The sequence below is a fragment of the Podarcis bocagei genome, assembly GCF_964188305.1.
Source record: "Podarcis bocagei genome assembly, chromosome: 1".
In the NCBI taxonomy this organism is placed as follows: domain Eukaryota; kingdom Metazoa; phylum Chordata; class Lepidosauria; order Squamata; family Lacertidae; genus Podarcis; species Podarcis bocagei.
In genome coordinates, this window is record NC_138125.1 from 77,418,588 (window position 1) to 77,445,660 (window position 27,073).

The 27,073-nt window shown below is 44.5% G+C and overlaps 2 protein-coding genes and 1 long non-coding RNA gene across 3 annotated transcripts; all 3 read right to left on the minus strand.

Annotated features, from left to right (window-relative positions):
* Window positions 1–687: 687 nt before the first annotated feature.
* TNNI2 (troponin I2, fast skeletal type) lies at window positions 688–7,572 on the minus strand. Its single transcript, XM_081213419.1, has 5 exons — window positions 7,414–7,572; window positions 5,795–5,923; window positions 3,552–3,641; window positions 2,625–2,801; window positions 688–1,138 (listed from the first exon to the last, which is right to left on the minus strand). Exons 2-5 carry the CDS (start codon window positions 5,915–5,917, stop codon window positions 1,043–1,045), a joined length of 486 nt encoding a protein of 161 aa, XP_081069545.1. The 5' UTR covers window positions 5,918–5,923; window positions 7,414–7,572; the 3' UTR covers window positions 688–1,042.
* A 3,107-nt stretch (window positions 7,573–10,679) lies between these two features.
* On the minus strand, window positions 10,680–14,297 carry LOC308597634. Its single transcript, XR_014013090.1, has 2 exons — window positions 12,507–14,297; window positions 10,680–10,713 (listed from the first exon to the last, which is right to left on the minus strand). It is a non-coding gene; the product is annotated as an uncharacterized lncRNA (long non-coding RNA).
* A 3,471-nt stretch (window positions 14,298–17,768) lies between these two features.
* Window positions 17,769–26,712, minus strand: LOC308576418 (uncharacterized protein). The gene is made up of 5 exons (XM_081175783.1): window positions 26,323–26,712; window positions 24,169–24,243; window positions 22,448–22,519; window positions 20,341–20,522; window positions 17,769–20,215 (listed from the first exon to the last, which is right to left on the minus strand). Exons 2-5 carry the CDS (start codon window positions 24,230–24,232, stop codon window positions 19,376–19,378), a joined length of 1,158 nt encoding a protein of 385 aa, XP_081031909.1. The 5' UTR covers window positions 24,233–24,243; window positions 26,323–26,712; the 3' UTR covers window positions 17,769–19,375.
* Between the last annotated feature and the right edge of the window lie 361 nt (window positions 26,713–27,073).

Sequence of the window (27,073 nt, forward strand, 5' to 3'; positions counted from 1 at the left end):
AGACACACTGAGAAGAAGTCACATGCAGCTGCTCAGATTTTTTAGGTGTGAGGCAGGCAGAGTAGTTTTTCCGAGTAACCCTGGTGTCGATAATGATGACTATGCTAAAAGAAAATGTCCTTGCAGTGAGAACACTGAGTTAGTGGAAGACAGATAATCCTGCTTAATCCTTTGCTTGCTAATACCTTAAAAACAAGCTACTCTCTTCAACTGGCACCAGAAGCATTTTGCTCTATTCAGCGGCAGCACCCACAAAGCCTCTCTTCCTTTCGGCCTGTGGACAGAGCAAGGTCCTGAAGACAGGAGCTTTTATGGACATTTGATCTGCAGCTGAGTAGCTTGTTCACCCATTCAGTAATTGCTGTTTTGTGATCATACAAGTGCCTCCTAAAACTGCCCCTAGTGCTCCAGAAACAGGTGGCTATGAGGCAAAAAATTATTTGGAGTGCAGCTGCAAACTTGCTTACATTCAAACTCTGGGAACTCTTCTCAAAGGCAAGAGTTAATTCCATGGCACACATAATACAAAAGCACCACAAGGAAGTCCTCTGTGTATGCATTGCAAAACAGCAACTGCAGTTTGTATCTGAGAGAGATCTATCTGCAGTTTCCATGTCAGGAAAATACAACGCAGTCACGGCACGAAGTCATTTTGTACCTCAGCCTCCCAAGGCTTACAAATTCAGCCACAGTTCCAAAGCTTTATTTACATCAGTTTAGTTGTAACAACAGGTCCTATCAAATTACAGGATTTAATGACTGGATTGTTTCAGGTCATGCAGCTACCATTGTTGCAAAATGGGTTTTAAGACATTTCACAGCTCAAGACAATTGTCTTTCCAGCAATAACATGGGGTCAGGCTGCGGGTAGGGTCTGTAAGGTGGATTGCTCTATGAAATGCAACTGTGGTCTGAGGAAAGTCATCCCAAAAACAGCGCTGTAAAGGATTGGCAGAAAATGAGGTGGCAGGAATAGGTGGAAAAGGAGCAGTGGGACTTGGATGGGGGATGAGGATTGGACTGAACAGCTGCATGGTTCCTATTACTCGCCACCTTCAAACATCTTCTTCCTGCCTTCCATGCCAGACTTCTCCTCAATGTTCTTCCTCCAGTCACCCACGTCACGAAGATCCTTCTCCTATGGGAGGAAGGGGAGAAACATTCAAGCTTGGTCAATGTCCTTGAACGAAGGGCCACATCCATTTGCTTTTCCTTACACAGCCTTGCTTGACAGAGAGAATGCTACAAGCACTTGTGTATGAACAAAGAGTGTCAGTTATATAGGGTTGGTTCACAAGCTCCCAGCCGGAAAGGTATCTATGAATCCCAAAACAGCATAAAACTCAACACAAAACACAGCAAGAAGTGAAAATGATTATTCTTCCAGACACAATTCAGAGTCTTGGACACTATGGGTCGCACCCAGTGTTGGTCATACTGTGAGCAGACCCACCAAAATTAATAGACATGACTGACTTGAGTCCATTAATTTTTATGTGTCTGCTCTAAGTAAAACAGAGTTGGGTACAGCCTCATAATCAGAAAACCCTGGAAGTCAACTAACTGTACTGCTTTTGCAGTCACCTACTGCTTGGTTACGCTGGATGCCCTTCCTGGTTCCTGTCATCTTCCAGCTGACTTAAAATGCAATTTTTAAAAACTCACTGTTGTCTAATTGTGGCCTTTTTAAATTCACCATTATCTCAGTAATGGTTCTTTATTACCATTGTTATCAGCGTGCTTCTTGGAGATGTTCTCCTTTAAGAAACCCACACAGCATGTTTCTTGCTGATTCATAGGAAGCAAACTGGGAGGTTTTCACTCTGACAGGTTTTGGTGGGAGTGGTGAGGGACACAGAAAAAAATTGCAGAGCTATGAATAGTTGACAGTTTTTCCTTTTACTGTGTACTGCTTGTCTTAAAGCTTCGTATTTTATTCTGGCTTTAATGGGGTTGGGGGTTTTTATCAATGCTGTAAGTTGCCTTGAGACTCTATTTGGAGGGGGGGGAGGTAAAACAGAAGAATGAATTTATGTTATTTTACTTGTGATCTGTGGCTTTAAATTAATGCACAACCCTATGCACATCTGCTCAGAAGTAAGCCCCATTATGTTCAATCAGACTTATTCCCAAATATGTTTGTACAGGACTGCAGTCTAGATTGGACTGAAAGGTCATTGCCTGCATTTGTGCAGCGGCAATTACAGTACTAGTAGCTACATACCTCCAAGAGGTAAAATGAAAAAAACTGATGTAATTTTCTTAAGTACAACCAAATATGATTGACACTGAATGTAGTACCAAAAAAAAAAAAAGGATAAAAAGCATCCCCACTGAGCTACTTTAGACAATTACCAGGTGAAACAAAAGAAAGAACCTGAGGCTAGTTGCTAGTGACCAGGAAATGAATGCAACAAAGAAGTAAGGGAACATTGTTAAATGCTAAACTGAGTAACTGGGCACTAAGGGGAGAAAAAATTGTAGGGCAGTAGATACCAGACCTGAACACAATGTGTCCATGTCTTTGACATGTAGTTTCATTACAAATCAGAATTTGAGTAGACAGCTTTGCTAAATTACACAGCAAAGTCATAGCGGATGCTTCTTTTAACCCCTTTAGATACCTTTTCAGTGTCTTCCTTCTTGACTTGCTTCAGGTTAGCTCTAAGATCCATGCAGACCTTGTGTTTGGAGCCCAGAAGGGCACGTAGCATAGCGTCTGCAGACATGCGGACTCTCTTCAGAGGTGGCCTCTTGAACTTGCCCCTCAGGTCAAACAGTTTCTGGCTCAAATCTTCAAGCTAGAGGGAGAGGCAGAGAAAGAAAAAGGTGCAAGGGTGGGAAAGGTGACTGAAATTAGATTGGGGGACACAGCACAAATCACTACTCAATTATAGGACACAGCCTGACAAAGTAAAGTATACAGAAATTACAGGACAGAAGCAGGCACTTGAGGGAAGGATACAAAGGGAAAGTAGTTCTAGGAGTTACACTGAAGGTATGTCTGTACATACTCTTTTCTGTATGATAGCCCACAAATATACTACAAATATATGGCAAAGACCGCATTTAATCCCAAGAGTTGTCTCCTATTGCTCTGCTTCTGTTCTCCCAAAAGAGGAACTAACCCTCCCACAGCTAATTTGAACATTACAAAATGTAATTTGTTCCATGACTTCTTCCTCCTTTTTACACTTTTTAGAAAATTGGTTTCAATGTACCAATGCAACTACCCCTAGTAACAGGTAAACACTTTCTTCTAGGTGACAGATGCCAGCCTTCCATATTTTCTTGGTGGTTTCTTATCCTACTGAACACACATCGTATTTCAGGTATACCCTTTATGCACACCCTTAACACAGAAAGTGAGACCTCCGACAGTCTAGAAATGTAACTTTGAATCCATTTGTGGAATTTTTACCTTTGTTCAAGAGCTATACACAAGAAGTTATTGTATCCTTCTGGACCCAACCCACTCTTTGGAAACAAAAGTAGGACAATGAAACCCAGAAATTGAAACACACACTCAATACAGCACAGAGCTGGATTACCTCCTTAGTAGTTTTCTGTAACTTAACCTCTGTGTCGTATCTTTCCTCATCAACCTCCTCTATCTTAGCATGAAGTTTTTTGCAAAATTCCTGTTGAGAAACGAGAGATTATTAAAGAGAGTTGCTGAAAACCACAGGGCATTTCCTCCCCAGTCTTTCTGTGGGGAAATCTATATTTTATGTGTCTTCAGTACAGAGGTCTGGCTACACAGTTTCAGAAGTGTTAATAGTGAGTTCTTCAGTCCAGCTGCTTTTTTGAAAATCTGAGAACCTAAATCAAGTAGAGAGCATTTTGACAATCCAATCCTGTGCCTGTCTGCTCAGAAGTAAGTGTCAATGAATTCAGTGGGACTTACCCATCCAGGGGTCCTTTACCTTTACCTTTACCTACTTTCCTGGCAAATGTATGCATAGGATTGCAGAATATAAATATAATAAATAAGTGGGATTCTTTTATGCCACTTCATCCTTTCTTTAGGATGGTGTGTGTGTGTTACTGAATTGCTAGTTTTGCATTAAAGTGTGTCCTTCATACCAAGGAATCCTGATTCACACCTGATGTAATTTACAGCTTAATTCTTTTTCTTTACTTACTTCTGTGGGACTTGGGTTTGTTGTCAAAGCAGAGCTAAGGAGAACATTCCATGAGCACAAAATTTGTCATTGCCTGGTGGAATACTCACCCCCTCTCTGTCTGTCCCAAATGCCCCTTAAATCTGTTCTGTGAGTTCCCCTAACCCTCCAGAGCAGATCTGGGGATATTGTGGGGCATGAACAGGGCTGGATGGAGGGGATCCCATTGCACTAGTGCTAATCCTTGCCCTATTACAACCACTTAGCTGAATACTGTCCTTAGTTCATAGATGTGTCTCTAGGATTGCACTCTCGGCTACCTCCTTCACTGGACTAGATTCCACTGCAGTACAAGAAACCTGCTATGTGGTTAGATGCAATAATGGCTACTTGCATAGGCCCTGCTGAGGGATGTGAATTATTTTATCAAGAGATTATTGAGCAAGTCATGAAAGGTGGCAGAGGCATTTTTCTTGCCATGGTTGAGTCTGCTTTCCCCTCAGACAGGGACCCTGCTTCAGAGCTCAGTGACCAGGGGACTGTGGGACAGGAAGAGATGTGGGTGCAAAATTTTCAAGAAAACTTAAAGACTCTTGGTGTATCCAACCATAAACTGCAGAAAAGCAGTATATTACTGGAAAACACATTGTAGTTGCTTCTTCATACCTCATGTTGACACAGGTCAGTGACACACATAAACACTTTTTTTAAAAAAAGCAAAGGGTTCTGTGCCTTTGAAATGTGTATCTGATATAGGAGGCTCCCTTAAGCAGCAATCCTAAACCAATATTCCTAGTAGTAAGCTCTACTGAACACCATAGGCTTTACTTTTGAATAAGCACGCACAGGGGTGGACCGTTGATTACAACAACAGTCACTCAAAGTGCAGAAGCAATGACCAGGCCAGATATATAGGCGATTCTGAGTGAAAAAAAATCACATGGGAGCTGAACATGATGGGGGGGGTGTACAGCCCTAGAAATACAGTCCAACCTTACTTAAATGATGTCTTTGCTTCAAAAGCAACATAGGATCAAATAATCCATAAAAAAACACAATAACAAATGTTGCAACTAAATATCTCAACCCTGACCACTAAACAACTCTATGGATTCTGATAAAATATCCTATGTCAGGTTTGAAAGGAACCTGGTGCCCTCCAGCTGTTTATGACCCCCAACTCCCATTATTTTAAAACACTGGCTAAACTGGCTGGGGCTGATGGGAGTTGGAGTCCAACAACATATGGAGGGCTACACTTCCCCATCCTTGTTCTATGTAGCTGTTTCTACCAATGCCGTTGTATCATGAATGATCAGGCAAAGTTGTTGAGCACAGCTGTGTTCTAAAAAATAAATTATAAATCACTGTCTGGACCAATATGCATTCACTCACATGCTCTGTGAAGACCTAGTGTGAAAGGAGAATTATCATTTACACAGGCATGTCCAGACCTCTGGGTTTGAAGATTGTTTGGAGCAGGCAATGGACTGAGACCAAACTAGAGGTGAATGAAATTAAATAATAGCCATAATAATAATAATAATAATAATAATAATAATAATAATAATAAACCTTTATTGTCACTACACCTTAGAACTACACCTTAGAACTGACATCCTATGTTGCGGTTCTTGTGCAGCAGTGAATGGAGGAGATTCAATTATTACCTGCAATTCTTGCATGGAACTTGGGAGTGACAGAGGTGGACAGTGCTCTGCAAGGTAGTTGGCCTTTTCTTGTTCTTTGGCTACAGCTTCTTTTTCAAGTTCACCAGCAGCAATCTGGAGCATAACACTCTGGAGGATAAAGTTGGGACAAGCACAATGACTGGGGGAACAGAACGACTTCTCAAGGCAATCGTCATCATACACAATGATACACAAACACCCACCAGGGTGAAGTGCTGGGCACAAAGAAATGGACTGGGCAGAGCCAGCATGGGCCTAATGGGGAAAGGGTAGGATGGGGTTTGGAAGCTGTGGCCCTCCAGATTTTATTGAACTCCCAACTCCTATTAACCCCAGTCGGAATAGCTAACTGTAAGGGTTGCTTAGAGCTGTAGGCCAACAATATCTAGAGCAGGGGTCAGCAACCTTTTTCAGCCATGGGCTGGTCCACAGTCCCTCAGACCATGTGGTGGGCCGGACTATATTTTGTTTGGGGGGGGGAATAAATGAATTCCTATGCCCCACAAATAACCCAGAGATGCATTTTAAATAAAAGGACACATTCTACTCATGTAAAAACACACTGATTCCCAGACCATCCGCGGGCCACATTGAGAAGGCGATTGGGCTGCATCCGGCCCCCGGGCCTTAGGTTGCCTACCCCTGATCTAGAGGTTCACAGGTCCCCCATTTCTTGTGTAGGGCCAGGGCTTGTGCTCTGCCATGACTTCACTGGGTGGTCTTGGGAAAGCCACCGCCCCTTAGCTTCAGCATCCTGGGTAAAACGAATACTATAATGATTGGATTCAGAGTCAAGCTAGTTGTAACAGCAGATGTTCTGTTTGCTTAAACATGCAGCTGCACCAATCATGTAGAAAGAGAGGGTAGGCAATGATTTTAACAATGAAAAGGATTCATATATGAGAGGTTCAAAACCATACCTGCCCTCAACACACACACTTCTGCATTATGTCCATGCAGTTTCTCTCCCTGAGCGCCTTTCTCCTCACATCAGCTCCAGTATCACAAGTTGCCTCAGCTTGGCAAAACAACACTTGGGGGGAAAGGTGTGGTGTAAAAGTCTCAACACCATCCATCCATCTGCCCCCTTCCCTGTTAACATATGGGTGAGGGGGCCTCTTCCACATGGTTGTGGCAGCTGTGTCTAAACTGCCATCATTGCTGCCATGGCAAGTGTGGGGCTGTTGTACTTGAAAAGTAAAACATGGCAGACGCTGTGAACCAGGGGTGGGGACCCTGTGCCCCACCGATGTTGTTGAGCTACAGCTCCCCTCCACCATTGCCAGTGGTCAGGAATGGCGGCAGCTGTCATTAAGCAATATTTGGAAGGCCACCAGTTCCCTATCCATGCCATCAAGTGTCTGACATTTTAAAAGAGCTCTTGTAGATGAAAAGCAACAATAGAAAAGGGTCTTAGTGTGGAATAGGCAGGCCAATTTTCTGTAGATGTCAAGAACCCCTTTGGAAAAGGGGCCACTCAGGCAGGGTTCAGTGCTGTGAGGCTTAGAGCTTTTTACCATCCACATCTCTTACCCAAGGGGGAAAGTAAGAAAGAAACAGAAGTCGTTTTGTTAGGAACGACCAGAGAGAAAAGGTACCTTGAGATGCTGCCGGCGGGCAGTGATTGCCCTCTTCCTTTTCTGAAATGGCAAGAAGCAAAATGAGAAAGAAGTGGGTTACTTTAGTGTTTTGTCCTTCTCACAGTCACAGCTGATTTCTCCCCCTCCCCCAGGCATGTCTTTTGACATTGCTTCAAGAGACAATTGGGTATAGATGTCAAGATTTGCCCTCGAATGATGCTAATTGGACCCTTTGCTTCTGCAAGTTGGCTCCTCATAACAACAGCACATTCTATCTCTGGTGCTTTGGGGCAGAGGGAATAGTCATGCATGTTTTGAATAGCTCCCTGACCTGCTTGCTGTACTTTCATTTGAGGGCATCACATCCAAGTCATGAATGTTTAAGAAATCTGATAAGGTCACCACTGTATGGGGGCAGCCAGACCAGAATTTGGCCTTTTAAAAGTGACTTTTAAAGGCAATGGAAAGACTTGGCTCTACTGCAGTAGGCTTTGGTCAAAATCTATCATTAGTGTTCCTACGTATGCTATGAGATGCTTCTTCCAGAAGCCTATTTTGTAACTCTTTCTTGTGCAATTTATCCCTATGGGAAAATCCATTTCAATACATGTGGTGGGGACTAAACAAAAGAGAGGGAAAGTTTGCTCCCAAGTGAAAAGAAAAGAAACCAAATACACCAGTAAGAAAAAGAACCCATATGGTAAGTCCTATATGCTTAGATGGGCCCTTCTTCAGCTGGGCCCTCTAGATTTCTGAGGCTTAGAAGGTGGTTACAAAACTCAGGGCCTTTTTAGTGGTTTCCCCTGCACTATGAAACTATCAATCCAAGGAAATCCACCAAGACACCTCTCTTCTGACTGTTAGGGATCTGGTAAAATAAAAATAAAATACTTTCCCCATAAAGCCCGGGGGGGGGGGGGGCGTTACCTAATTGTTAAGACTGTAAAACTAATGTCTGTTTGTTCTCTTGTATTAGTTGCTTAATTTTGATTAGTGGTCTTAATTGGATGGCTTTAATGGCTTTTAATAGTTCTGACTACAGTTTGCTATGTTATGTGTAAGCTACTTTAGGGATCCTTTTAGATAAATAGGAGGGATGGGAAACAACAAACAAACAAATGAATAAAGGCATACATGCTCTCAACAACCACCACAACAACAACTACCTAACACTGAATATTCAAAACCATCACAGAGGCAGACCAAGTGTGACATATTCTGCTACAACCAAAATCTGGGCTAGCAAATGTTCCAGTTACAACAGTAAGATTTTTGGAGCAGAACAGGGACCTCGCCTACTCCATTTCGGCAGCTTCTGGTATGGCATCCAAGATCTATAATGGCATAATCTTGTATGCCTGCAGGCCTCTGGCATGGCAAGGGGGCAGTGAGATCACTGACTGCATCTTGCCAAAGGCCTCTATGCTTGTGAGGAAAGGCCTACTGTAGCCTGAACATGCTACTTCACATGCACAGAAGCATCCAGTCAAGAAGGGTCAGTGATGCCCTTGACCCCTTGCTATGTCATAGACTTCAGAAAATGCACAGCAATGCTCAGCTTCACCTGCACGCATAACCAGGCTGCATTAGCCCTCTCTGCAGATGCCCAGAGGGCATTCCAGACTCCACAATCTTCTCTAGAGTTTGGGCAGAGCAGAAGTAACACATGCCTTGCCCTGCTAAAACTTCCTGAAGGTACATAAGGTACTCTTTAATGTCCTAGACCATTGTTACTAATCTCAACTTCTAGTGTCTCTGCTTTCACTGCCTTCCATCAGGATGAGATTAGATGATAAATGTGGACAAACATATTGGCAGCTTAAAGAAGCAGGGATCAGCCTTCTGGTCAATGCCAGTCCCTAGAGCTCCCCTCTAATAGCTGTTCTGTGAGTAATCTATTAATACCCACAGAAGCTGCTAACACAATTTCTAAGTCAGCCTGGCAAATAGGTGTCCATATTTCCTTATTGCAGTGGCAGCAATGGCAAACAGGAAAAAAGAGCCCCCAAAGAGCACATCATCCTCTTGCTGGATTTTTAAAAAATATCACTATTGAACCACCTATTATTATAGTAGAAGTAGTGTACTAGGGGGATGGCTTTGAGTGAAACATAGTTGTGAGCTTTGCATGGAGGGTCATTTTTGGAAGCTGCCCCAGAGTGTTTGGGGAGGCCTGGCCAGATGGGCAGAGTATAAGTTGTTGTTGTTGTTGTTGTTGTTGTTGTTGTTGTTATTATTATTATTATTATTATTATTATTATTATTATTGTTGTTGTTGTTGTTGTTATCATTGCACACCTTGGAAGTTCTTTGACGGGGGCGGGGCAAGGCAACCCAGCATCAGAGATGGGGGTGCAAGCTTTCCTATGGCATTGTTCCTAAGTGAGACAGCATGTCACTTCTTCTAGTTAGAACCTTTCATTTATGCAAGAAAAAGGAAATGTTTGCACTAAAGGGTGCCACTGAGGAGAGCCTAAATTTGCATGTACACAGGCAGACGCAGGCGCGTGCACACGCGCGCGCACACACAGCTGTCTCTCTATTTCCATAGCTCCATTGTAGATTCCATCTTGTGATGGAATGTTGGGAGGGTGGAATGGAATGTTTGAAACTCGCTTATAGAGGAGGAGGAAAGACAATGCATTTTGGTTGATGAGTAATCTTCACTGCCCTACAAGATCTTCTCCAAGAGGGCAGAGTTTATCCCAGACTGACAGCATTAGCCAATGCTCTTCTGATCCAAAGTTCTACCCATGAACCTCACCCCATCCACCCCAGCCAAAATAGAAAGGGAAACTTACTTCTTCACTGGTTTGGGAGAAAGAAATAGACACAAACAGAAAGCAGGGAAGGAAAAACAGATGGTTAGTTTCGAGAATAAAGAGACAGATTCTCTGATCCAAAAGACTGAGCATGGAGCAATCAGGGCAATAGTGGGCGAAGCATTTTTGCAAATGTTAAAATCCCACCCATCTATTGTTTGGCAGGGAAGGAAGAGGAAAGAGAAGCCAGATAACCAGAAGAATTGTAACTTTTTGAAAGAGCTCTTTGCACACAGCTCCAGCTGCTGGGTGGCATGGGGGACGGCCCAGTGTACCCGATCTATTTGCATGTGCGTCTCTCCATCCAGTTGGCGATATGCATAGAGAAGCCGATGCAGCACATGCGCTAGACAGATGGGAGTGCAGAAAGGTATTACTTCTTGTTGACAGGATTGAAAGAAAAATTGTAGCTCTAGAATTGTGTTTTTAAAAATGTGTTTCACAAGATAAGCACAACAGTAACTTACTCAGACATCTTGGTTTTGTTGATGAGCACCTGCAACAAACCAAAGGCAGATATATATATTTAATACAAGTGTATTGTTTGGATTAAACAACATTGGTCACTACTAGAAAATAGAAATTGGTTTGTACTTATTGCCCAACTGCTCCCCATCTGCTGCCAAATTTATGGAAGGCTGCCAAATACATTCTCTCACTACACCCCCCCCGTATAATTTTTATTAATTTTTCCTTTTATAACACAACAAATCCAACCTTACAACAACAAACAAATATACTCTTTGCTCAGTTACAATGAGAAAAGCCTTCCAGAAAACTTGCAAGTTTTAACCCTTGTAGAAACACTGTGTGCTGAAACCTCTGCAATAAACTCGTATTGCAGCCCATGTGAGGAGACAAAGCGTGCTTTGCTACTTAGTCAATAGCTTACATTTTATTGCAAGTGATTCTTATCAGTACATGTATGCATTCTACTGACTGCTATAATGGTGGTAACTAGAGAAGTACACAGCTATACATTTAGGAATTTGCTTCCATTTCAGCGGCTTCTCGAGAACAAGTTGCATTAAACTTTAAGGTTTTCCTGTATTTTTGTATTGTTTCAAATCGATTATTTAAAGGGTATGTGCCTCGCCCACCCCACCCACCAGTGTGTGAACTACTTTGCTATCTTTGGGTCGCAAATGGATGGCCATTATACTCAGAACGAGACAAGGAAGAGTTAAAAGATGGCCAGAAAGGACACCCCCGAAGGCCATGGCTGACCTCCCGAAAGAAACCTTATCCTGAAAAATGTGTAGGGCCTATCACATAATGGAGAAGAAAGTGCTTCTAAAAATGGCTTGCAAAGGAGCTGCAGCTGTCTCCTTGGGTTGTGGCCTGCCTTTCCTAGTGACTCGGGAGGGCCAATAAGGGGTGTCACTGTGGTAACCACAGGTGGCAAAGGTGCAAATGACAGTGGGCGTGATATATACTAGAAATAAAACAAAATACAAATAAGGAACAACAAAGGGAAATCATGCCAATCATCAAAATAGACGTTTGTGTAATTTGCAGTTTTGTATCCTTTCCGTATTTTCTACAGTATATCCCAACTTGTCAGTTGCCTTTTTTGCAGAAATGTCAGCACGCTACTTGTGAAACCAGCACCACTCAGACTCACTGAAAACAAAGCACTCTATTTTAATCATTTTCTTAGCAGCAAGTGCGAAAAAGGTCACGCGGTCAAGCATTACATCTTCCCCTTTCTTCTTCAACAAGTGGCTTTTCCATCTGCTCCCTACCGCCCCAAAATTGCTTACTGAACAGAGAGCAAGCTTACTCAAATTAGTTATGCTTTTCTTTCCTGAAAGGCAAAATCGTATGCTTTCTTCTTTTTCTTTTTCTTTTTCTGGTTAGGCTTTCTCTACCGAGCAAGTTTTAATGTAGAAACAGGCCATGTTTTCAGCAGGGAAATTTGACTGCATTCTCAAGCTCAGGTTTCGCAGTGCAAATTTACACTGCAGATTCCTTAACATCGTGGGAATTAAATCTGAGGACGGAGTAAATCTGAGCTTTCCAGCTCTTGAATCATGAGAGCCAAAGCCACTTTTATGGAGTGGGACCAGCAACAAAGTCCGATGAAATTGATTGCTGTAACAGGCTAAAGAAAGAAAAGATAGATGGGTGCTCAGAGGATAGACTTTGACTCCAACACTGGGGTTTAGATCCTTTCCCCCCAGTCAAGAATCTTTAATCTAGGAACCACAGAGTTTCTACTCTTTCTTTCAGCCTCTTAGAACAGCAAGGGGGGGGGGGAGGTCAATAAGAGACATGCAAAGGGCTCACCTAAGTCCCAAGAAGAAAAACACACAGCGCTGGTGGGAGGACTGGATCAACTGGCAAGCCACGGGCAGCTGGCTTACTGAGGAGGTATAAATGTGTTTCTTAAACAGCTCAGCAAAAAACCCCATTCTCTCTTTAAGGGCATGGATTCTTCCTTAGACCAATGGTGTGTAAGGGTCCAGAAATACAAACCACCCCCCTCGGCTAAAGCAATCAATTTGGGAAGCAGTCAAGAAGTCTTGGAGAAGTCAGGCAGCAGGGAGAATAACAGAAGAGGAAGTGTATTTTGCAGTGTTGGGAGCACAGTCATATATTTTACATGGTAAACAGGTAAAATGAATCCAGTGAAAGACACATATGAAAAATATACATATACACATGCTCAGAACTTCAGTTAATTTTTAACATAGACAACATTTACAGGGCCCAACCTAATTTCCTTCTTCAACCAATTCAGGTACATACTACCTTATTGATCTTTTTGTATTTATACCGCATCTTTTCTCCAAGGACACATCGGATTCTCCTATTTTACCCTTACAACAACCCTATGAGGTAGGCTAGGTGAAGTGATAATAATCTATATAGCATGTTAGTGTGTTCAAAGTGCTTCATACGTAGTAATCCAGAAGGCAAGGTAAAGTAAATGTCAGCAGTTCATGATGGGGGGGGGGGGGTGAGTCGTGGTTCAGAAACATTAGTTTGTCTAACACCGCCTAGCAAATTCATTGCAGAAGCAGAATTTGAACATGGGACTTCCTGATTCACAGCTCAGTTTCGTTGCCACTGTGCAACTGAACAAATTGCCTGAGGCTATTCAGCAAATTTCTCAACCAAGCAGGAATTTGAAGCAAACTTTTTACATAAGGGCTAGTCCAATACATTTTGCAGCATGAAGCAAAGTTCCTCCCTACTGGCCCCATTTCACATGCAGAAGCTGACTGAACTTACAGTTGAATTTTACTTCAGAAATCGCACTGGGCCATCAACCTCCACCACACCTGAGGGAAGCAGGCAGCACACAGAGCCTCACCACAACTCCCTATTTGCTGCCTCCAAATCTGTTGCCACCATGGCCACCCCACTCTGTCTAAGACAGTGGTGGCCAGACTTGGCCCTCCAGCTGTTTGGGGACTACAATTCCCATCATCCCTGACCACTGGTCCTGTTAGCTAGGGATGATGGGAGTTGTAGTCCAAAAACAGCTGGAGGGCCAAGTTTGGCCACCACTGGCTAAGAGAAGGGCCAGCATCCTACAGCCCAAATCCACCACTTTCCCACTGTACCACAGACTCTCATTCGGTATCGTTTAAGAAGTCAATACCGAGGAAATAATCACATTCATCAGCTGAAGCTTTAAGCTGCACGGTCCATGAAAACTGGTTTTTCAAGTTTATATCCAAGGAAGATGGATTTTAAGGCTTCTCAGTAGTTTGGTGGATTTTGGATGTTCTCTTCCCTCCTGCTCCTCCTCTCCTTTTTCAATGCTTCCCGCAGACCCAATACATCCACGTTTGACACGCTGTGCAGGTACAGATCTTAAGTTCAAAGAGATACTAAAGAAGGATTACAGCACCCAAGGCAATACTGCAGTATAAATTCTCCTCACAGCTTCCAGCAAATCTCATTCCCCTGACAGCAGCAAGCAGGGCTAGTATAGCACTGGAATGCTGATCCTTAAAGGTGCTGAATGGCTAATATGATGTTGAAGAAGAAGAAGAAGAAGAAGAAGAAGAAGAAGAAGAAGAAGAAGAAGAAGAAGAAGAAGAAGAAGAAGAAGAAGCAGCAGCAGCAGCAGCAGCAGCAGCAGCAGCAGCAGCCCAAACCTGCCTTTTTGGTATGATAGCCTCTCTTCCCACAGGGTCCTCTTGGGCTACCTAGGACAGACAGAAATAAGTACAAGAGCCCCAAAATACATGCTATTTCTAAATGCAAGCAATGGGTTTGCCATGTATTGATCATAGAGATAATTATGTACAAAAACTGGGGTGGTTGCATTATCTAGACATTACACAGGAAGATAATTTGCTGTTAATTACAGTGGTACCTCAGGTTAAGTACTTATTTCGTTCCGGAGGTCCGTTCATAACCCGAAACTGTTCTTAACCTGAAGCACCACTTTAGCTAATGGGGCCTCCTGCTGCCGCCGCGCCGCCAGAGCACAATTTCTGTTCTCATCCTGAAGCAAAGTTCTTAACCCAAGGTAATATTTGTGGGTTAGCAGTGTCTGTAACCTGAAGCGTATGTAACCTGAAGCGTATGTAACCCGAGGTACCACTGTATAAATGTGACATTTATCAGGGCAATTTATATAGAAATAACCCCAAGTGCAGAAGGCAGTTTCTCCATGAGGGAAGTGAGGGGCAGACAGGGCTCATCAACCTGTGAAGGGAACCCATGTAGAAGGAAAACTCTTATTCTAAGCCTCTGCTGCCTTGTGGATATCTTTGGGAGAAGAAAAGGCTAAGGAGTAAACCCTACACAAACCCGGAGTAGAGTACAGAGTGCTTTTGGACTACAACTCTCATCATCCTTAGCTAGCAGGACCAGTGGTCAGAGATGATGGGGATTGTAGACCAGCTGTTTGGGGCACACTGATAGAAGGCACTCCCTGCTACAGAGTGGGGGAGGGCAGACCTTTGAACCTCCCAGATGTTGCTGAACTACAACTCCCATCATCCCTACCTAGTGGGGCTAATGGGAGTTGTAGTCCAACATTTTGAGGGCCACAAGATAGCCAGTCCTGCACAGAACTCTGGAATAAATCAGGAGCCTGAAATTCAACTTCATGTTTTGAATCCAGGCTACTACAAGTCCACTTTCACATTTGATTCTGGCATAAAATGTCCGCTCTGATTCAGCTAGATTATAAAAGCAAACGCAATGCCATCTCAAGCCTCCCTGTTAATCAGTAACCACCCTGCTAGCAGCAAACAGTCAGAAAGCACTCCTGTTCTGGCACCTGGGCAACTCAGGAAAGGGCTGCCTGCAGTCACAGAGAGATGGCAGTGCCAGAGGAGGGAGAACAACTCGTCTTAGTAATGAATGCGCTCTGGCATAGCCTGGTGAGAAAAGCGTGTGTCACATGGGCACGATCAAGGTGGAATCGGACTTCATTTTATTAACCTCAAGTGTCCAGCTTTCATATTGCCCGTCTTGCTTCGGAATACAGCTTCCTTCTGCCACCTGCTGGTAGAAGCACAGCCAAAGCAACATTCAAAAGGTAAAATGCAGCAAGTCCATTGCATCAAAGCCTTGCTGAAAGCAACAGGACAGGGCTGAACCGAACAACTGACTTATTGCAGTAGGTCTGGGGCTGCAATACCTAGAGTGTAAGACACTTTTAATTTCATAGAATCATTTATGAAACTTCTGGGTAGCACAGAAACCCAGAAAACTGAAAGGGCTGTCTTTGTAGAGAGAAAGAATGCTAACAGGACTTTACACAAAGATCAGTATCATATACAGTCAGTTAGAATAAGAAAAAAAGGCTATAAATCTCCTGACCCTACCGAAGAGCTCAAAATGCATAGGGCTCTTGATTCCTGAATGCTGGCAGCCCCTGTGTGTTTTCTGAGTCAGACTGTATGTGCATCAAGTTGGGTAGTCTCAATCAAACACCTCTTAAATACACCTCTATTAATGCCAGGTCTACAAAGGGTCACAATGTTCTTTATTTAACATAATTTCTCATATTATAGAAACGCTACTCACATATGACACATTTGAAGCCAAACTTCAATCAGAACGCTTTATAAAGGATTAAGTATTCTAGTGTCAATTTTATCACTGGGATAAGTTTGCAGCATGCTGGACTACTTTGAACTACAAACTGGTAGAACTGTCATTTCTGTCTTATTTATTTATTATTTGTTTGTTTGTTTGTTTGTTTGTACCCTGCCCATCTGGCTGGGTTGCCCCAGCCACTCTAGGCGGCTTCCAGCATATATAAAAACACAGTAAGATATTAAACCTTAAAAAGCTTCCCTATACAGGGCTGCCTTCAGATTAAATAAATGTTATAGAACTACTTATTCCACAGGGTGGGTTCCACTACCAAGAAGGCCCTCTGCCTGGTTCCCTGTAGCTTTACTTCTCACAGGGAGGGAAGTGCCAGAGGCCCTCAGCGCTGGACTTCAGTGTTTGGGCTGAACGATGGGGGTGGAGACGCTCCTTCAGGTATACTGGGCTGAGGCCATTTAGGGATTTAAAGGTCAGCACCAACACTTTCTATTGTGCTTGGAAATGTACTGGGAGCCAGTGTAGGTCTTTCAGGACCGGTATTTTATGGTCTCAGTGGCTGCTCCCAGTCACCAGTCTAGCCTCTGCATTCTGGATTAATTATAGTTTCCGAGTAACCTTCAAAGGTAGCTCCACACAGACTACATTGCAGTTGTCCAAGCAGTGCATGTACCACTCTGGTGAGACAGTGTGCAGGCAGATAGGTTCTCAGCTGGCGTACCAGGTGGAGCTGGTAGACAGCTGCCCTGAACACAGAATTGACCTGCGCCTCCATGGACAGCTGTGAGTCCAAAATGAGTCCCAGGCGCGCACCTAGTCCTTCAGGGGCACAGTTAACCCATTCAGGACCAGGGAGTCCCCCACACCTGCCTACCCTGTCTGCCAGAAACAATATTTCTGTCTTGTCGGTATTCAACTTCAATCCATTAGCTGCCATCCATCCTCCAACAGCCTCCAGACATTCACACAGGACATTCACCACCTTCACTGGTTCTGATTTAAATGAGAGGTAGAGCACAGCAGGGCTGGTTTGCTCCTCCAACACCTTGAATATTGGCCAAGCTACTTGGAGGGGAGGTGCAAAACTACCATAATGTTCTGAGCCACATTTTGTATTGGATTTTTAAAAGGGGGTCATGTGACCTGGGTAATGCTCAGGTTGGGGAAGGTAGAGCAAAGGAAGGATTCTGTTTTCACTGCTGCTCAGGATGCTGAAACAGAGTTGGAGGAACCATAGGAACTCCCAAGTTTTCTTGCTGCCTGTTGTGCTTGTTGCGTTAGAATTCCCCAAGGGTACTGACTGATAAGAGTCAAAGCATTCATAGCATTTTACAGGTGCAACAGACAAGGATCAAGGGCCAGCTCACATCCCAACCACCCCAGTCTGTACAGACATCCCCCACTGCCCATCTGCTTCAGTTTGCTAGGGATGAAACCAGCCAGTGTTCTGCATAAAAATGTTCAAAATCTGCAACCACAGTACAAAATCTGAAAGAACAAGAAAAAAAATACAACCAAAATATATGAAAAAAGAATAAATACCTACTTTATTCCAATCACAGAATCTAGGATTTTAAGCACCAGATTTAAAGTCCACTGCTGACAACCCACCTGCTCTCTAATGCCGCATCCATCCCTGATTTAAGAGTCTTTTATGCAAATGTTACATGCTCTCATCTTGTAGGAGCTGGAAAGTGCTGTCAAGACAATCTCCACTTTGAACGTTCTGCTCCAGTGTTATAATTTCCCTGACAATAAAAGAGGCCTACGGTGGCTCTGCTAAGAAAGGGCTGAATTATCACATTTACAGAGTTATGGAAATAGGCATAGCTGCTGTGGAGAGCCATTTACCTCATCAAATTGGGTAATTTAAAGAGCTTGTTGGTGTATCTCAGCACAAAAGCAAGGATCAGGGATGTATGCAAACTGTAATTTCACAGGAGCATTTAAAAAAAAACCCCTCCCAAACCACAGATTGTGGTACTAGATGCATAATTTCGTTTCCTAGGAAACTCAGTTTTCACTTTTTAAAAAAGCATTTTTTTTTAGTCTTATGGTGATTACCAGTATTTGCTTGAATGTGTCTGGGCAATGCCCTGGTCAACTTCAGAAAGCAGAAGAATTCCAAACTAAGATTTCCAGTGGTGACAGTCCTCTGAATATTTTCAGTCCCCTGAATAGTTCCTTGTTCTTCTCATTACTGGCCAAATCAAGTTTAAAAAAGACACACACACACACACACATCCTGCAAAGTATTTTTCGAGCAGAGTAAACATAGCCCTGGTCCACAGCTCAGTGACAAAGCAGATACTTGCATACATAAACTTAGTCCTTGGCATCTTCCAATGAAGGAGTTAGATGGGCTGCAAAAGGATCTACTGGGGAAGGATGGTTTAAGGCAGCTCAATGTAAGGCAGCTTCTTCATAACAGAAACATTGTAATGGCATCCTTAGGCCTTCTGACTGGCTTTGAGCGCTTGCATGTTTTCTTGCAGTATTTGGTTATTTACTGTATCCTAAGATCCAAAGTAGGCATGGCTTCTGCAGTCCCATGTGCTGAAACCAGGAACTTGCTGTAGAATAAGGGTGGTAAACCCATGGACCAAATCAGGCCTGCCAAGCCCTTTCAAGTGGTTGCTTTCCTCCCCCAGTGCAATGCTGCAAGGGGGAGGAAAACCGCTGCCTATGGTCTTCAGAGGTTGGGCCCTTTTTAGGAGAGACAGCAATAGCCCTCAACACTGCAGCACTGGACGTGGTGGAGAGATTTAAATCTCCCCAGGGAAGTTCAGCCCTGTGATGGGGATGTGTAGCATGTGTGGCTGTGTACGTGAAAGAAAAGGTGTGAAAGAACTGAGAAAGGGTAAGAAACAGTGGGCCCAGGATGATCATGCCCACTTTGGAGAAGGCTAGCCAAGAGCAAATGCAGCGAAAAAAGTTGAGCCATCCCTGCTGTGGAAAAAGGAGGGGGGGTGAAGAGAGTGTGTACAATGCAAGACCTGCTCCCTCTCCTAGATACTGGGAAGGTGCTGGGAGAGAAGGGACAGGCAAGGGGAGAAGCTTGTCACCATGAATCACATTCCTCCCTACCTTCCTACATGTGTGAGATGAAACTGCTGCCATCTAGCTTGACCCTATGTCCATGCCATCTTCCTCGACATGGCTTGTTTAGAGCACTCCATGTCCACCTCTCCAGGCCACAGAGACCTCTCTAGGTCCACCAGCAGGTCTTGGTGACACTCCTGGATGTTCACTGGGTACCTTGCTCTGACAAACTCATAAGCAGCCAGCAGCCTCATGTGGTGCTTGACCATCAGGTACTGGATGACGCAGGTAGGAGCCAGGGAGTAGCCATCCCTGCAGTGAATCAGAACCCGCTTCCTTTTCTCCAGCGAGGCCTCAAGGCACCGGTTGATGTCCCAGAAGCACGGCTGCTGCAGAGAAAGGCGCTCCTCCTCCAAAGGCCCCTGGACATGCACCTTCAGGCAGGACCAGCTATGCTGGGGCCCTCGGCTGCAGGTGCAAGGGATGAAGCTCAGCCTGCAGTCGCTAGGCAAGCTGCTCACATCAATGATGCTGTCAATCTGGTTCTTGCACAGCGCCTGCCCACTGTAAGCCGCACGGAGGTTCCCCACGTAGATGAAGTCCGTTACCCTGGCGATGACCGGTTCCAAGAAACCGAAGCCCGCCTGCAGCTCCCTTGGCTTTGGATCATTGGCCTCCCCGGATTTGAGACTCCCATTGCGGCGCTTCTTGGAGCTAGAAACAGATGACGGATTGGGATTGAATTCAAAGCTGCCTTTTGGCAACAACGGAGAAAACAACGAGTTGGAAGTCTTGGGCTTGGATGGAGATCCTGTTGGCTTGGAGGGGATGGATCTGGATGAGGAACTGGGTACAGAGGCACAAAACAAGGATGCCCGTTCCAGGGAACCAGTGCTGCTGGCTGCCCCACCACTGTGGGCTTGTTTCATCTATTTGAAAAAGAGGAGAAAGGTATCAGTTAAGTTCCTACTACTAGATTCACAAACTGGTGCAGCCGCATGACAGACAACAAACTGTGTATTCCCCAACAAATGTCTCTTAGATCATCACTCACCTGAGTATCAAGGTTCTCCAGAGAGACCAAGCCACTGTATTGCCTGGCATTGTCTGATGAGAGGGATAAGCAGAGTGTCTGGTGAGTCTTCATGGGTGACCGAGGCCTTGATGAAGCTTCTCCGTGGACTATCTTTTGTTCCGGCACTTCATTCCTGCTCATTATCAAGTCTGGGCAAGAACCTGCAAGAACAGGATGGTTCCCCCAAGAACAGATGCTCATGAAATAGCTCCCCTTTGCACAGATCTACAACGTATCATGAATGCTAATGAATTGTGCCTCTGGGAAGAGGCAATTCCTTTCACGTAACTCCCACTGCCATTGCTTTTAGATTATATTTTGCCATGAGCACACACACAGCTTTAAGCAGAGTCTTTCACTGGAAGATAGCTGTCACATCCGTTTCTATAAGCATTCCCTCTGTCTCAGTGTATAAACGTAAAATATGCTAATAGACCACTAACGAAAACGAATTAAAATGATTCATCTACTCCTTAAAATGTGTGAGCTGTATCCTTTGTATGTTCTATTTACAGTACAGCCGCTGAACTTAATGGATTTTAGTGAGCCATGTCCATTAATTTCAATGGGCCCATTCTGAGTAGGATTATCAACCCTGTGTGTTTTGAATCAGCCTGATATTTAAGCACTAGCCTGGCAGTCATAGGTGATCAGGAATTCCATTCAGGTGAGAAAGCAAGCTAGCAGAAAGATGGAGCGCTCCATTGCTCCACTACAACCAGAACAGAACCCAAGCTGGCTGCTGGAAGAAGAGGGAAGCTCCCCTCCTCTGTACCCAGCATAGAAGTACAGCAAGCTGCCATAGGAGAGACTGAGCTCTTTGTCATCCTCTGCAAGCTGGTAGGTTTGCTTGCAGGCTAGTAACTTTCGTGGGTTTATTTGCAAGGCTGGTTTAAATGCACATTGCCTGTGCCTTCAGCAAAGAGCATGCAGTTAATAACTGTATGATGTGCCACTTGCCTTCCAGAGGCAACATGGAAAAAGAACCACCACTGTGTGTTGTTAACATGGGTGAGAGTTATTAGAGGCTCTAGGCCTTAACTTGTTTATACATTAAAATTAATTAGTAAATAGCAGTATCTGTTCATACTGAAAGCCCGAGAATACCTTGATCCTACAAATGAGCGTAGCTGTGACGGAGGACAAAATGGCTTATACCAAAGCAACTCCTGCAGCACCCAAAGCTTTTCCCAGTAGCACAAATCCATCCTGCTAGGCTGCTAATCCATTGCAATCCAGTTACAAAAATCCACAGCCAAACAGGCACAGTTAGGCTACGTATTCTGTGCTTCAAATCAAGCAATTTGTTGTTAATTTGGAAGATGCTCTTTTCTACATGCTTATACAACAGAGATTATTCCAGGTAAAGCAGCACTTATATTATAAGATTGCTACTTTGAGTGAGATCTGTTGCAGAAAAGCAGGAAATAAATGAACTAAATAGGGTTGAGTCCAATTCTGTTCTTCCACTGCTTGCAGAAAGGCTTTTGATCCAGCAGACGCTTCGACTAAGAGAAGGTGGGAAAGAAGCAATTCTCACCAATCCTTCCTGCAGTCCTTGAAAAATCTGGACCCTCCAGAACAACATGGAAGGTGGCAGGGGTTAGAAACGGGGAATCCACAAAAATCACCTTCACCTTTCATTAGTCTGCTGAATCAAAAGCCCAAGGAGAAAGCCACAAGGGGATTCAACCCATAACAACAAATTCTAGCTGCTGAACATGCACAGGCTACCATCTTTCCTCCCAGTAAGAATTCCATGTTTTGCTGTGTGGCCAGCATCTCTCCATCAAAGACAATAGCTACTTTTGCCCTATTCATTGGATTCTGCACTAAGAGTTGTGAACAAATTCTGTACCCTGAAAAAGTATATTTGCCCAACCTGTCTCATTCATGCAAAGTATAAAGATGTGCCTATATTTCCTTGATGTGCATGATTTGTTCTCACAGTCACAACAAATGGTGTCACCATCGTTCAAATGTTCCAATTCTTTCTTACCGTCCAGATGCAGTTTCAGTATTCGGTCCACAGGCGCAGAATACAAAAACAGATAGTATATTGGAATGTGCAGCATGCTTCACCTACCTGTACAGTGTTGGGAAAGTGCCACGGGGGAAGACAGGTGCAAGGCCTTCCAAAGGTGCTTTGTAAGCAAGCCTGGAAATTGAGAGAGAAATGCATGTTAGCAAGGAATGGCTTATCAGATAACACCAAAAGCAAAAATAAAAGCACATGTTAAAGCTGATGCATGCAACATGCGAGCTGCCACCCCCCCCCATCCACTGCAATGCTTATGGTTGAGAATACTATTACCATTTAGCACATATTGAAGCACCTAAAAAAATCTAAGAGCTTTGCAAATGAGTCCTATGTCTGCTGTGCAAGGGACATTTCGCCACAGCAATGTAGTGGCCACGGTGTTGCATTAATGCAGCAAAACACTTGGGATGTTGCACCAGGGAAGGTATTCCAGAGACTGCACTGTGAGACACTCCTTCAGGTGTCTCCTCCTTGAGAAGTCCGGATGGTGGCAACACGAGAACGGGCCTTCTCTGCAGTGGCTCCCCATCTGTGGAATGCCCTCTCCAGGAAAGTTCGCCTGGCGCCTTCATTATACACCTTTAGGTGCCAGGCAAAAAAGTTTCTTTTTAACCAAACCTTTGGCTGACCTAATCAACATCCTATACCATTTAAAATGTGGCTCTCTTTTTTTTTGGGGGGGGGGTGTTACTGGATTATTGTTTTTATTTTAATTTTATATATTGTGATCTTTTTTTGTGAACCGCCCTGAGACCTCCGGGTATAGGGTGGTATATAAATTCAATAAATGGAATGGAATGGAATACTTTGCACAAGGCAGAGCCTCTGTGAGAGGGTCGATACAATAAGCACAAGACTTTCCATGTTGACATGAACAGAGATTGCCTAAAATGGCACTTATGCATTGTATCAACCACAGAGGATCAACTCAAAACATTTAGAGCAAGAGTCAAGGTTCATAGTCCGAACAACTCCCCAGTACCATGGACAGGCATATAATGATGCTACAAAGATGTGGAAGCTTTGGTTCTACAAACTGGATGGCAGCTCCTATCATCCCTGACTATTGGCCAAAAGGCTGAGGTTGATGGGAGCTGGAGTCCAACAACACAAGGAGGGGCACAGGTTCCCTATCCAGGGCACACACAACAACAGAGGTCAGTGAGATGCTTCCAGGAAGTCTACAAGTGGGGCATGATGTGGGAAGCATCCAATGAACTCAGAGAAGAAGGCTCCAGATTCAATCCTTGGTAGGATCTCAGCCCAAGGAAGACCTCCACCTGAGACCCTAGAGAGCCACTGCCATTCATAGGAGAAAACAGTGAGCTACACATGAGACATATGAAGCTGATTTCTATGGAGTCAGACCATTGGCTGAAACTGTCTCCACTGACTGGCAGTACCTCTTCCAGATTCCAGACAAATGCCATTCTCCATCTGACCTAGAGATGCCAGGGATTGAATCTTTGCATGTCAATGCGTTACGGCCTTCCTCTTGGCTCTGTGGACCAGTGACCTTACTTAGTATTAGGAGGCTTCATCCTGAAGACCCACGTGTCCATGGCCCTCCATGGGGCAGGGACAGAGAAAGGGAGAACAAAAAATGGACTCACACAGGGAAACAAGCTATTGCCACAGATCTAGGCAAGTTATCTGAACAATAGGATGCAGACTGGATGTGCTGGTGTGTTTCAGCATGCCTTTGTGCAATAGAAGCCCTTTGAGGGAACCTTTAGAACTGGGTCTGTCTCAATTCTCTTACTTACCCGTAATCCCACTTTTCCTAGAATCTGGTCCTTTGTTCATCATTATGCCTGCCGTTGACTCCATGGCATCCAAATCTGAAATATGGAAGAACAGATGGGCTCTAGACTCTAAACCCGCAGCAGGACAGCTCAGATTTACAGCAGGGCATAGATGATCTAGCCTACTGGGAGAAGACCAAAAGGTAGAATGGCACGTTCATATGCAAAATCCTTTGAAGGGTGGTAATGAAACCGTTCAAGTGCGCATGCTGAACATAAGCAAGCTTGCATGCTCCAGAGGTGTCAAATCAAATCTGAATAGAAAACTGGACCAAATTGTTATTCTTACCAAAATTAGAAGAGAGTAAGTAATCGATTACAGTGGTACCTTGAGTTACGAACACCTCAGGTTACAAATGCTTCAGGTTACAAACTCCACTAACCTGGAAGAGTTACCATGAGTTGACAACTTTGCCCCAGGATGAGAACAGAAATCGTGTGCCAGTGGCGCAGCGGCAGCAAGAGGCCCCATTAGCAAAAGCACACCTCTAGTTAAGAACAGTTTCAGGTTAAGAACGGACCTCCGGAACAAATTAAGTTCGTAACTTGTGGTACCACTGTACTTGAAACTCACTGCTGAACTTGTAGAACTTAAAAAAAAAAAATCAGGTTGCAGATTCAGAACAAGAATTCAAGTAGAAACCATAAACAGGTTGGTCCCCAAATGAAATGAAGAAAGCAGCAAGTTGCTTGTTAGAGTTCTAAAGTTCCTCATGTTGTGAAAACATGCCAAAGTATATATCCATATACTGTATGAGCAGTAAGATCATATAGGCACGAGAAAGCATTATATACCTTATGCCTGGGGAAAGTCACAATGAAGGGAAACTGTGGCATAATTGAAATATTTAGGGGAGCTGTCTGATTATTAAAAGTAGCTTTAAGTGCTTGCAAGAGGAAGGTCTCATCCATGGAAAATGACGAAGTTGTTTGTGAGCTGTAGCTCCTTTGGAGTTCTTGAATAATTATTCCATAATTTTAATAATTTTAATCCCTAACATCACTTGTAGACAAAATAAAAAAATTCCTTCCAGTAGCACCTTAAAGACCAACTAAGTTAGTTCTTGGTATGAGCTTTCGTGTGCATGCACACTTCTTCAGATACACACAAAGCTGTAGACAAAGCTGTAACTCTGGCTGTGGAGAGTCCCCATCAGTTTAGGGTGCAGCTGTAGCTGCCTTCTAAGAGCCAGCCTGAAAACATGTTGCTCCAAAGCATTAGAAAGAGGAACTCTTGACAGCCCAGAAGTGGATGTTGTGTAGGCGGGCAAGAGAATATCATTCAATGATCCACAATCAATATAATGTCTTCTTTCCCGAGTTATCTCCCCTGCCCCCTATGCTCCAGCTTTCATTACACAATGTCGGCTTCTCTGTCTTGTATATTTAACCACCATCCGGCATGATGTTATAAATGTTCCACATTGAGATTAATCACCCCACATCAAATGCGCAAACTGGCACTGTGTTGTAAATGATGTTTACACATTCCCACACAAACCGGAACACATTCAGAGGCAATCTCCGATTACTTGATATTGGCACACATGCAGGAGCAGAAGGACGAAAGGTCACCGCTTGCTTGAGACCACCCCACTTGACCCTTGGGGCTGGGCTACCCACATCTTGGTCTCATCCAGAAGACAAGAGCATAAAAAGAATGCTAATGGATCAGACCAAGGACCAATCTCCTCCAGCTTCCTATTGGCCAACCAGATACCTCCTGGGAGGCAGGATATGAGGGCAATAGTACCCTGGCTACCACGATTGTCCCCCGCCCCCAATTCACCCCCAGCGACTGGTATTCAGAGGCACTGGGGTCTTATAGGAAAAATGGCAACGTTGGTGCCCCAGTCCTTTCCCAGAGCACCACAAAGGAGGAAGTTTACGAGCGCACACCAAGGGAAAGGAAAGAGAAAGATATAAACTATTCTGAGACATCAGACGTAAAACAAACAAAGCAAAACCAGCAATAAAAGAGTCCGGGGTCTCCTGGGGCGGCCAGCTCCCCCTCCCTGACCCCATAGCCCACTTCCGTGGCAGAGGCCACGCTAGAAGTTTTGCCCGCCGGGTCCCCAGCGCGCCCCTCTCCGCCCGTCGGGCAGCCCCACATACGCGGAGCCGGGGCTCGCAGCTTCCTTTCTCCGCCTCGACGGGAAGTGGCGCCGCGCTCTGCAGCAGAACTTCGGACTAAAGTTCTGGCTGCGCTTCCAGACGCAGCCCTCGAGGATCGCCCTGCGCTGCACCTGCCAGGAAGGAGCTCCGACTCCGCGCCCCGAAATCCACGCCGGACTCTCGGCGCTTCCAAGCCATCTCTTGGCGAGGGAAAGAAGGGGGGCCGCGAGGACCGTGCAAGGGCAGGATGGGAAATGTAGTCTGCGGGGCGCCTCCGCCTTCCCAGGAACGCCCCTCGCCTGCCCGCGGTGGGCGGCGAACTTGGCCCGCCCCCGTGGTGGTGGGCCCGCGTCTGTATCGCTTTCAGCGCGTGCCACGAAGTGCTTGGCAGGCAGATCTTTTCTCTTGCTCAGAGACAAGGCTGTAGTTGGGGGCGTGGGGGGGGGGTTGAGATCATCTCGGAATCATCTGTCAGATCGCTCGTATTTAAATAAATCCAAAGAACACACTGTGCATTTGCAAAGCGTCCTGTGGGTGGATCTTATTGGTTTGTCTCTTGTAACTCTGAGGTGATGAAAAAAAAAATGCTGCTGTATCAATCTCCTGAGAGCAGATGGGTGTTCGACTAAGATTGACAGTACTGCCTTTAGGTGGTGTATGTGTTTGTGTGGATGGGGATGGGGATTTCCACCCCCTCACTAATTATGGCTCCTGTGAATAGTCACTGTGCTTATTGCACATGTATTTAAAC

What these genes read in the sequence shown, in the direction of transcription:
- TNNI2 (XM_081213419.1), bottom strand. Translation starts at nt 5,917, where the DNA reads ATGCTCCAGATTGCTGCTGGTGAACTTGAAAAAGAAGCTGTAGCCAAA. An exon ending in GTTCCATGCAAGAATTGCAG is followed by an intron (nt 3,642 to 5,794) that starts GTAATAATTGAA and finishes GTTTCTCAACAG; the next exon opens with GAATTTTGCAAAAAACTTCA. An exon ending in AGAAGGAAGACACTGAAAAG is followed by an intron (nt 1,139 to 2,624) that starts GTATCTAAAGGG and finishes TTCCTCCCATAG; the next exon opens with GAGAAGGATCTTCGTGACGT.
- LOC308576418 (XM_081175783.1), bottom strand. Translation starts at nt 24,232, where the DNA reads ATGGAGTCAACGGCAGGCATAATGATGAACAAAGGACCAGATTCTAGG. An exon ending in ACTTTCCCAACACTGTACAG is followed by an intron (nt 20,523 to 22,447) that starts GTAGGTGAAGCA and finishes CTGTTCTTGCAG; the next exon opens with GTTCTTGCCCAGACTTGATA. An exon ending in TGGAGAACCTTGATACTCAG is followed by an intron (nt 20,216 to 20,340) that starts GTGAGTGATGAT and finishes TTTTTCAAATAG; the next exon opens with ATGAAACAAGCCCACAGTGG.